Consider the following 12,205-nt stretch of genomic DNA (forward strand, 5'->3'; position numbering starts at 1 on the left):
ATATTGTTTCTACACCAGGACAGATGCGGATACCTATCTGGAGTCCCAACTCTGACCTCAGAGCACTTTTCTGAGTAGAGCTGGGCCTCCAAATTTGCCCTTAGGGTACCATTTCTCAGTTAATGCTGTAATATCATTTAGCAATAGTAGTCTATTCTTAGCCTACTTTCATACCTTTCTGAATACCTTTCATCCCTTGTTTCTTCACTGGTTCTTTTGAAATTGGAGGTTCTAAATCAGTATTTGAAGTTTCTTTAGCTTGTCTATATTGTTTCAGCTGATCAGCAAAATCTTCTTTTTCATCCTCATTGTAGCCAAAATCATCACTATAATTATCATAGTCTTTGCTTTTTGATTTTTTATTGTGCTGTGTCTTCTGGGAAGTGGTATATTTTCCTGAAATATGTCCATGCTGGATGACAGAGTATGACAATAAGAAGCCAATTAAAATAAAATACATAATCCAATCAATAGCAATTCTTTAGGATATAGTTTAACTATTTTCCCTGTTTGTTTTTTCTAGGTTTATTAAAAAAAATACAATACTTAGGCTGCAATCCTGTGTTCACTTACCTAGTAGTAAGTCACACTGAATTCAAAGGCACTTACTTCTGCTTTGGTTAACATATAAAAGATGGCATGGTTCCTCTGCATTTTTTAAATCCTGAATGAGACTTCTTTGTGAGACACTAAATTGGCTCTGTTGCAAATTAAAAATAGCAGAGGAATGCCTCTAGTTCCTGATCATCTACAGATGGATTGACAGATGTTATGATGAAACTGGATCTGTTCTCTTGACTATGGATCCTGTACTTTCCAGTTCTAGCTGAGATGTCTGACATTCCAAGACTTCCTATCCAAGTGGTGGGGGGGGAGTACTGCTCTGAAAAGATAAAGTGGGTTGCAAGCAGAGTTGGATCGCCATCTTGCTCTTTTTTCCAAAATAGTTTGTAAATCTCACAAGAGGGCTGAAGCAGAAACAATTGTCTTTGGCAGAGATCCTTCTGCAGAATCTATGCTAAACCAAATGTGCTTATGTAGATCATACTGATGAATGAAAATGCAATACTGGATTGTATTTTGTCATCCCACTATCAGAGTCCAGCCTTAATGTTATCCTGTTACTTTTAATTATATCAGAAGTAGTCTGACAAAATTGAGGCCTTAAAAACCCCATGAAATGTTAAGAGTGATGTGAGACAGGCTCTGTCAGTCTTCTCAGGTAAGGGTAAACTGGAGTTGGGTAACTTCCCTTCCCAGCTGTGGTTCTCAGTCTTTGTAGACATGAGAATTGGCAGCCTTTTCAGGAAGCCTGCAGAATGCATAGGGCTAGTTTGCAGATGTGTTACTTAGGTTGAAGCCTCATCCCTGAACAGTAAAGGAAAACATCAGGACTAGGGGGAAAATAGCCTCATGATAGGCTAGAACTCCTGTCACTTAGTAGTTTGGGAAAAATGCTATCATGGGCACTTCTTGAGTGCTGTTTAAGTAGCTGCTTTGCCTGACTAGCATCTTTATATCAAATTTATCAGTACTTGGGCCCACACTATACCTGTTAGATACCTGTACCTTTTGCTCCCCTGGATGTTTCGTGATGAACCTATACTTTTTTTTAATTAGGCAGTGTCTCCCTGTAGTATATGGTTTATGGGCTTTCTGTGACAGGGACCCCAAGGCCTGGCTCAGGTGAATCCTGAATCTTGGACTTTCCTGTGCCTAGATCTGTGCAGCACAGAAATCCCAATGCCAACTGTTTTGGATAGCAAGCTCTCTGCAGGTGGAGACATCTACAGTCTTCCTACTGAACATGTTCTAACTTCTTGGATGTATTAAGCCACATATTATACACAGGTTCCAATGCAGGCTTCTGTGGTGTGCATATTAGTTCAGGTCTTTACCTTGAACCCTCATTTTTGACTGCCTGGGAAAGACAATCTTAGAAACCATTTTATCCCTCTCTTACACTTACAGGGATTCCAATTGGGAAATCAAGTTGTCACAAGTTTCTGACATGGTTGTAGTTACTAGCTTTGAAATATCACAAGAATTTTATTTAAGCCCATGGCAACTGGTCATCAACTTTTGGTTTTCTGAAGACTGTAACCATCAAACTTTTGCCTTGGGCTGCCTCATAATAAAAGGGTCTCATTGATCTAGAGTTCCCTGTGTTACAATACCAGAGTGGGCCTCTGCAGGAACAAGATCATGAAACCCACCCAGACACAGATGTTAAGCCACCCTTTTAAAGGCTAATTACGTAAAATGTACATTAAATAACCAAGGCTACATTGCACTATATATGTATGTATGTATATATTGGGGCGGGGGGAGACCATGTTGGTGCAATGAAATTGGAAAGAATTATGAAAAAACCAAGACAAAAACTATTTTAAGGGCATACTTTGCCTCAGGACAAAAGCTATAATCCATAGCACGGATGTATGGGCAGAAATTTTTGCTCTTTAAAAAATAAAACCAGAAGTATCAGTGCACCAAATTAACTCAAATTTGGTACAAAATCCCCCTGAATTCTGTAATATATATGTATATTAGCAATTTGGGTTTTTTTGTTTATTCAATTTTTATCAAGTAATTAGGACATAAAGAAATAACCTTTTTCAAGATTAACTGTCTATACTAAGTATTGAAAAGATATGCTGAAATGTAACATACACATTACAGAAACATTTAGCATTATTTTGCAAGTAAGAACTACTACATTCAACTAAAAGTTCCTATCTATTTTTTGTAGCATTAAGCTGTTGACTGGGTTTGCACAACATGAAATCTGTATACGCCTGTCAAAAAGTCCTGATTAGCTCTGTCAAAATCGCTATTTTAAAAGGAAGCCTGAGTTTTGACAGTTTTTAAAACTCCATGCTTCCATAAATGTCTCTTGCACATCTCCATTTTTCTCAATATCTAGACTCTTGGAAAAGAGAGAAAAGGGTGGAAAATACTGAGAGCAATCAAATTCAAGTAACAATAAAAAAGCCAGAGAGTCTCACTGCGCAAAGGGTGATCTACTCACTACCCTGTTTCACAAACAAATACTCCCTCTTGGCTTTGCTTCTCATTTGACAGCTCGCTATCTGACAATAGTCAAATGAGAAACAAAGCAACAAATTAACCTATCTGTAGCTTTGACTCATCAAAATCCATGGACCTCATCAAGGTCCTCCTGTACTTCCAGGGCATTAATGAGTCAAGATTGTACATTTTGGATAGCTGAAGTTGTACACCTGCCCACCTCTGAAAATCTGGCAAAATGGATTGTTGCCAGAGAGGGAAGACGAGAAAAGATGGGCCTTGCCACAGAGTCCCCTGGTATACCATAGGAAGACCAAGGGGGAAGAAAGCAAGGGAAAACCTACAGTGGCCAGATCATTTCATCATAGAAAGATGACCGGCAGTGTAAAGACTGATGATTGTCATTTTAATGCCTGTCTTGTAAAGTCAGAAGTGATCTCTGTATTTCCTTAAGTTTGATTTAAGATTTGTAAGCACTGCATCTCCATAATCACATTTAAAATTAACAGTGCAATCAGAGTGATGCTCAGCAATTCAACAACATTTCATTGAACTGTTCTAGTGATTACTTGCAGGTTACTTTTTATTTTTTAGTAACAAAATTAAAATAAGCTCCTAACAGGGAAACCCAGAGTGAAACTCAGGAAAACCCAATCTTTCAGACAGTTTACAGAAGTCCTCTTCTCTGGAAGTCATCTGACTGGACATTCTCCAAGTGGAAAGAGGGCAGACTAGGGCAGGAGAATTGTTTCACTCTGTCTGTCAGAAATTAGGATGCAATCAAATGTGTATGCCAATGGTTATGTTCTTCGCAAAGAGTAATTGTTAAGAATAACCAAAAGAAGTCAGATGTCCCCCACAAATTGAAATAATGGAAACCTTGACATGAATTCCTTTAGGAAGAAGGGATTTTTTGAAAATGACCCTTTTACCCTGGTAGATATTAATTTGAGTTTCTTAAATCCATTAAGAGATTGTCACATGATGGTTAAGTGTGATACTACTGTTGTGTAAGGAATGCCTTAGCTAATGAACTTCTGAAGATTCTTTGTTGATAGCAGGGCATCGCACACAGAAATGTATGCAATTAATATTTCAAGAGCAGTTAACAATATATTTGCTTGAATCACCTATCTTCAGTTCCACTGAACTTTTCTTTATAACATACAAATATGAAAGCAGCAGCAAGGAAGGCAAAACACCAGTACAATCCAAAGTAACACTAGGGAGATTCAAAAAGAAACTGGACAGCCATCTGAGTGGGATGGTGTAAACTGGTGTCCTGCAACAGCAGGGGGTTGGACCTGAAGGCCCTCATTGCCACTTCCAACTTTACAAGTCAGTTATTCTATTATTTAATGTCCTTTGCAGCAATTTTCATACTGACTGAAAAAGAACATGGATAAAAATTGCTTCCTTCTGACTGGAACAGTTACTAACTAGTTAACAAGGAAAATGCATTCCCTCTTTGCTTGAACTCTTCATACCTATGACACAAAAATTGTAGCAAACAAACTAAAACCCCACACCAAATAACAAAAAACACAATGAGATATAATGAAAAATGTCGCATATTTCCAAATTAACCTAACATAGTACTAAAATAAAAACATAACTCATTTAAGGGTGTACAGTCTGTGGTAGGATCATTATTGTGGAAAACAAACAAAATGAGGTCAGTCCTGAAAACTGTACCTGAAGAAATGAAGATTCATAATCTCTGTAGAAACCAGCTCCTTTCTTATGGGATCTTTCCGAACGTTCAGCATCAGAATCAATACTATAGTCAGAACTGTCATCACTAGAAGGGGAATTATGCTGAAAAGCAAGAACAGTTTCATTTCTATAATGTGAGCATATAAGCAACTATGCATATTAAATTTAAATTCTCCAAACAAGCAGGGATAGAAGAGGACTCTGTAGGGCCTGTGATGACTCAAATTCCTATGACAACCAATTTATCACAAGTAATAATTAAGGTGGATTGTACTTTCAACTGGACACATGTTGTGCAAAATTGTACCACCTGGTTAGTCTTCCTGGACAGTTAAGCATATCCCACGATATGCAGTACATTCTCAGGTATACTTCTAAACTCTTATGTGGTGCTAAGAAAACTGGAAGCAATTATGTGATAACTCAGTGGTCAAGTTGAGTATTTTGCAGTCTCTGAGGGACCCTAAAAATGAAATCTTTAGGAAGATGATTTCATTTTCCTTGAGGACATGCCAAGGTTTCCCAAAATAGATAATGTTTTTCATTGAATAAAGGAAAAATAATTACTCTAGCTACAGGCACAGGCTGCACAGAACACTGAACAACAATTCTCACCTTATGCTTATCTCGTCGTCTTCTTTTTGATTTTTTCTTTTCTTTTTCTTTTTTGCGCTTTTTTCGGGATTTTCTATGGGCTTTCTCACTTTTCTGTTTATCTTCAAATTTTGCATTTTTTTCTTCTTTATCATCTTCAAATCCTGCATCATCTATTTCACCATCTTCAAGTTCACCATCCTCTCTGTTCCAAAAATACAGTTTAAAATTAATATGAATTCAGAAAATTAAAACGAATGAAAAGTTGACAGTGCAATCATACAAACATGCTACTCTGTCCATCAACCTACATTGATTATATAGATATATGCAAAATCACCTTAAAGTGGCATCTCATATTTATTCGTGTTTCAAGAAACAGAAGTATGCAAGTCTCATTTTTTTATATTAAAAGCTAAAGCTAATTTTAATAAATATTTGTATGGCATTTTCAACTTTCCAGTCGCCTCATATGTCTTACAACTACAGAATTCATAAGAACCCAGAATAGAAAAGCAGCAGCAAACAAAGCAATTAAGCAGCTAAAACCAGAACAAAGCAGTAAAAGCAGCAAAATAAATGACAGCAAACAATAAACCAATCATTCATTAATTTGCCTATGGGAAAATAATAGATTCCTTTGTATCTATATGATGCCGGGGTAGTGCCAGAGTTATAGTATATTAAACTGTTTGAGATGTTAATAATTAAAAGTTTTATTGCATTATCATTTAACTGACCTTAAGACATTTTAATCTAACTTTTAATTCTGAAAAATAACGAATTCTTAAATGACTTTAAAAATTGGACATTACCCACCAAAGTAGACTTTTCTCTGGTCAGCACAAATGTTGCTACTAAAGGGAAATGTGAAGGGTCTTTAAAGAACAGCTTAATTATTCGATAGATTCATATGAGAACAAATTAAAAATTTTATTGATAATAATGCTAGTGATCACATGAGCTGGGAATGTTCTTTAGTATTATTTGCAAGGGAGAATGAAGCCTAACTTTTCAGTTTATGTGGTACAGTTACACTGAGTACACTGTACATTATGAATATCTGCTGTCCAATATCTGAGGCTTTGCACACAGTTACCTTCTGATTCTTTTCTGATCTACCTTACCTTATTGCAAGACCAAGTGTATTTGAGAAAGACTTGAAATGTATTTTGTACTATAAAATGATGTATTATGAAAAGCAGTGCTGTCTAAACCATTATACAACACTGAGTTAAATCAACGTCCTACTGACAGACACCAGCAGAGATATATTAGTTGGATTTCACTAATTCTATACTGTGCACTGATAAAAAGGAGTCTCTTAAGAGAAATGCCTCATACTAAACATATCAACATTAAAAACTCTGATTTCTTTGTGCAACTTATGTTATTCTGACATAAAATTTAAAGTAACTTTTTTGAAGTTTATGGGTTAAATAAACAGTCTGTTTTGAGAAAACTATTTTAAAGCTCTAGCAAAACTAAAACCAAAATTGTACTAAGTACTTAAAATCAAAAATAGAGTTCTATCCTTAAAGATAATGGCTGCTGCTCAGTGAGGCAACTATAGAAAAGAGGGATTTAACCCGGTTTAAAGTTTATGTGACTAAGCTTAACATGCCTGCTATTTGCCTCTGGGCAAAATTATCAACAGCTGATATAGAGATCTTGTAACACTGACAAAAACTATCTAGCACAGGCAAATTGCTAAATAACACTCCCACATATGGTACATAGATATGGTACACAGATAACGTAATAAACATGCAACATTTTTTCAGGATGTTGCTTAATGCTAAGTAAAAAAAAATCTAACTTTAAATAAAGGACCTGGATCTAGTTTATCAAAACAGTGGATGAGGTGGTTAACTGGTTTCTGGACTGAACTACTTCAGACTGCAAGTACAGGATCAAGTATCAAATACTTCTTCATTAAAAATAAATCCCTGCCCAAAGAAAACTTACATGTCAGAGGTTCTTAAACTAGCCTTCTTCACAGTGTTGAAATTTTATGCATGCAAGGAACAGTTTTCAGAAGGAAGCATTCAACCATTTGATCCCACATTTGCTGTCTAAAGTAATATTTATTTGATTTATATCTTGTCTTTTTACCAAGAAAACAGCACTCAAGGCAGCTCACAATCATAGATAAATAAAAGCTGATTGAAAAATAAATAAAGCACAATTGAAAATGTAACAATAACATAGTAAAAACAATACACAAGCCAATAGTCCTGCTTGCATACTAAAGCCCTGCTTGCATAAAGCCCTGGAAAGACAAAGAGGGAGCCAACCCAGGCTCCTTCTGCAAGGAGTTCTGCATCCTGGGAGCAACCACCAAAAATACCCCTCTCTTTGTTACTACCTAACATGCAACTGAAGGCAGCAATATTGAAAGAAGGGTTTCTTAAGTGATAAGCTTTGTCTACATTTCAACAACTGGCAAACATTCCCTAGGTCTGCAGCAGAAGCCAACATGAAGCTCAGTATAAGGCTGACCCACAATTCCACAAGCATCTTGCACTGTCCCACTGGGCATCGTGCAGAGCTATGAGTACTATGCCAGTCACCTGGGCAAGAATTTCTTGATGTCTTAAGTGAACTCCTACTAAATCACATACAGAAGTGGGAAGGACTAAAGAAATTTTAAAGAACAAATCAAAATTAAATGGAACTCAATTAACTGAAAAGCTCAGTTGAAATGATAAAATTTAGTAAGGCTAAATTAGTGATAGTCAAGAATAACTAAATCCACAAACTTAAATGGAAAATAAATAGTCAAGAAAGCTAGCATTATATGGTGGTTAGAGTGCCGGACTGACAAGCTGAGAGATCTGTGTTCAAGTTCCCACTCAAAGTCACTTAGTGACTTTGACCCAGCCACTCTCAGTCTAGCCTACATTACAGGTTTGTTCTTGTGAGGATAAAATGGAGTGTAGGAGCGCTTTGTAAGACACCTTGGGTTCCTTGAAAAAGGAAAAAAAGGTGGAATATATATGTGATATGATGATGATAATAATTAGGGAGAGCATCAGAAAAGTTATTTAGTTCATCCATGGAACAAACTGATCCTTGGCCCTCAGCTTGCTATGTCAGATAAGTCATCCCTTCCAGACCTATGAAAATACTGTATTAGTTAGGAGACCCTATTGAATTGGGTATGGGAGAGGAGAAGGATCTCTCCAACAAGGTGCAGAAGAGCAGAGTCCTTCCTCTTACAGAAGGAAAATTCTGAGTTATATTAGATGACCTATGGGACAGTTTCCAATATATGCAAGAAGCTATAAATATGTCTGTAACTGAATAGTCAAATGTTTATCACAAGGCTACAACTTGGGAATTTTGCTGCTGTACTATTTTAAAACAAGAGTTTTAAAACAAGCCCTAAGGGTCAGAACCTATAACTAAACATGAGCAGCAGAGTTTATACATTCTGCTCACCAGTGACAATACACCTTGCAATCTGACTTTGAGAAGAAGGACTTAATCCAAAAATTTTTTTTTCTTTTTCAACACTGTCTCGTTAATATAAAGGATTCTGTCTTTAATAATGAACTATTAATGAAATTAAAGTTTTCAGCATTTAATCAGTGACATCTAAACAAGTTTAGGTAAAACACTATGAGTTATGGCCAATACATTAACTTAAGCCCTATTCATTTTAATAGTCTTCTTCCACCTGTTGCAGAGATATTAAGTTATACTCAATGCAATGAGTGGTACAGAAGAATGGTCACTTGGACAGCCAAGCATTAGGATGGGACAGCAGCATATGCAAACCATTTACTGAGCTCCCTAACCTAGATTTCTTCTGTCAAAACTAACTGGGGTCAATTTAGAAGCAGTAGCCGGATTTCTATTCAATTTACACGGAAGTGCTAAACAAAACTTCATGGTATTTGAAACTGTTCAGTGTATACTCTTCTCCTTTGTTTTGCAATTTAATACTTTTAACTATCATTCCTCAGGAAAAGAATATTTTCTGCTAACTGCTAGAAAGCAAGGAAGCACAGCTTGTTTCTTTTTCTGCTAAAGGAAACTGATTGGGACCTTTGGAAAATAGGAACAGTGTAAAAAGACATTAAAGATTTGATAAACTAGCAGGAGAGCAGGACACTGAGGAACTTTTACTACTGCAAAACCATACCAATTTACAAGTTTTGGCCGTGCATTCCAAACCACTTAGTGCAATAAATTTGGGGATAAACTACTCAATTTTAATATTTATCTCATTTCAATATCCTCACAGCCGAAACTATTATAATAGTATTTTAATGCTTTTTAAAACCAAAAACATATACAAACAATAGAAAAAATGTCCAGTGTCCTCTTTTATACAGGAGAATATTTTGCATGAATGTGATTTTACATTTTTCCTCCATTGGTCCCAATGTTAAAACAGCAGTATCTCTAAGAATCCATTGGATAATTAGCTCTAGCCCTATTAATAATTCAGTACTGTGCAAGCTTTTCTTTTTAACAATATTTGCAGGAGAATTCAGGTTGCACTCATAACTGGTAATGTTAAAAGTAACAATACTACATTAGGTAGTATCCATTTTGAAGTACAAACTGTTTCATTAACATTTTAAACTGCTGCAAGTACTTTGCTGGTATGTAGGTCTGAGATTCAAGGCCCAGACCTGATTCACTGTAGCTCTGTGCAAGTCATTTTAATTGTCATATGCCTCTGTAGCCCTGCTTATAGAAGATGGAATACTATTGCTACATGAGTTAGGGGCTATGTAATGTTTTGTACCACTTTGATAAAACAGTGTTGAATAGGGTTGTAGAGGGGTACAGGGACCATAGACAGTTTTCTTAATTATTTGGTACAGCATTACAAATCTTGATCCATAGAATAAGATTTGCATACATGTTGTTGAATGTTAACAAGAAATAATTACAGAGGATTTTCTCTTTTAAGGAAAGCGAGAAAAGCCACATCTATATGAAAACAAGAGCCTGCAGAACAGGACCTCAAACCAGAAAATGCCTCTGATTTGTTGACTTAAAGCACTGAAAAGTGTCTAAGATAACATCAGACAGAACTTCACCTGCATAAAAAAAGAGTTCCAGTTAAATGTGTAATGTGTAAACATTTACATGTAGCTCCATGTATGTTATATACAGGGGGGAAACACACTGTCTTTTGATTTCAAATGGCAGTGGGGTAGGGACAATAACATGGTGACATTATACAGACACCCAATGTACAGTGCATTTTATGAAAAGATGTGTTTGGGTTTTTGTTTTTTTGTTTTTTTACAAAAAAGAGAATGAAATGTAAAAATAAGAATGCATGCAAAATGCACCTTGAAGAGATCGCCCCCCATCAAAACCATCCTTGAATCTAGATTTTTGTTTTAAAAACCCAGCCCTCCAAGCTGAAGGTGACTTCCCCCCACGCTACCCCACCCCATACAATGCTACAGACATTTTCTTTTCCCTTACATCCACCTAGGCATATTTAAGACATTGTTATTATTACCACCATCATTATTATCATAATCATAATCATCTCACAGCATATCGTCAATTTTAGTTATCACCATTAATTAGCACCATTGAGAAGCGGAGAGAAAAAGAGAGAAAGAGAGAGAGAAGAATGTTACTCGACCTTTCGTCCCCTGCATGTTGCCTGTCAGAGTCGGGCATGTTTTGGTCAAGAACTGGGTTTGGGGGCTTGGAGAACAGGCTTTCAAAGGCCATTGTGCTGGCTCTGGCTGTGTGTGCGGGGAGGAGGAGGAGGAGGAGGGAGGAAGGCAGGACACTGCTGCCAGTGGTGGGGCGTTGGGAGAAGAGGGAGGAGGGGCGCACACCCACACACCATGCACACACACTCTCACTCTCTCACACGCGCGCACAAGCACACACGCCGCAGCAGCGGCGCTGCGTCTGCCGCGGGACGGTGCAGTGGGGCTCCCCCCTCAGTGAAGCGGCCGTTTTACTAAGTGGCGGCTGTGGGGAGGGCGAGCGCACATACGCAGACGGGACCTTTCAACGGTCGCTCTCGGCAAGGCGAAGACGCCCAAGCGCCTCACCACAGAGCGAGGAGATCAGGCCGGCGGAGAAGTCCCGGCTCTGTGGAGTGTGTGCGTGTGTGTGGGCGGGGGGGGATTACAACATCCAATACACACGCAGCACAGGGGGAGAGGACACAACACACAACGGGTTGGGAAACGGGAGACAGGAAGGAAAGGAAGCGGTCGGGCTTGCTCTGGTTATGTCTGCCTTACAAACATGGCGTCCGCTCGGTTGCCACAGAGAGGAGAAAGAGAAAGGAAGAGAGAGCGCGAGCGAAAGAAAGAGAAATGGCGCGCGGAACGGGGCGGCGGGGGAGGGGCGGGACACGCTCACAAAATGGCGGCGGCTGGCGTCGCTCACAAAGCGCCGAGGAAGGGAAGAGGAGGGACCAAGCGCAGCCCAGCGCCGCTGCTCGCTCGCTCGCTTCCCAGGCGCCTCCCGGGTCGCCGTGACCGAAGCGGGGTTTGGTTGCACGCGCTCTCTCCTGAGCATCGCTTTCGTCATCGTACGGCTTCGCGGACTATTGGCCGCGCCGTAAGGAGGGAAGGCGTCCATTGGGCGGGCGGAATGCCTGTTAAAGCCGCCTCTGGCGCCCGGTTGCGCAATCATTAGGAGAGCCTGCGGCGGCACAAAAAATGCAAGGGAGGAAGGGCGGGAGCAGTGCTTCCCGCGCTTTGGTTGGTGCAGAACTAGTCGAAAACGAGGACTGCGAACGACGGAAGACTGATTTGGCCTTTTATTTATTATCAGTCATATACTCTCGGTCGGCAGCGTTAGGATTGCAACAGCGAGACCGAGGCTATGTGGGGGTCCTGTTGCATAAAGGAAAAGGCAT

General features: G+C 38.7%; 1 protein-coding gene across 1 annotated transcript in view; it reads right to left on the reverse strand.

The window, feature by feature from the left end:
• The window catches only part of ZC3H6 (zinc finger CCCH-type containing 6), a 28,407-nt gene extending 16,745 nt beyond the window's left edge, over nucleotides 1-11,662 (reverse strand). The window contains exons 1-4 of the mRNA XM_044428779.1: nucleotides 10,964-11,662; nucleotides 5,362-5,545; nucleotides 4,726-4,848; nucleotides 175-412 (exon numbers count right to left, since the gene is read on the reverse strand). Of these exons, the coding sequence (XP_044284714.1) occupies nucleotides 175-412; nucleotides 4,726-4,848; nucleotides 5,362-5,545; nucleotides 10,964-11,055 (637 nt within the window). The 5' untranslated portion in view covers nucleotides 11,056-11,662. The remainder of the gene's footprint in view (nucleotides 1-174; nucleotides 413-4,725; nucleotides 4,849-5,361; nucleotides 5,546-10,963) is intronic.
• Between the last annotated feature and the right edge of the window lie 543 nt (nucleotides 11,663-12,205).

The sequence above is a fragment of the Varanus komodoensis genome, unplaced genomic scaffold (assembly GCF_004798865.1).
Source record: "Varanus komodoensis strain SLA01 unplaced genomic scaffold, ASM479886v1 scaffold2, whole genome shotgun sequence".
Lineage (NCBI taxonomy): Eukaryota > Metazoa > Chordata > Lepidosauria > Squamata > Varanidae > Varanus > Varanus komodoensis.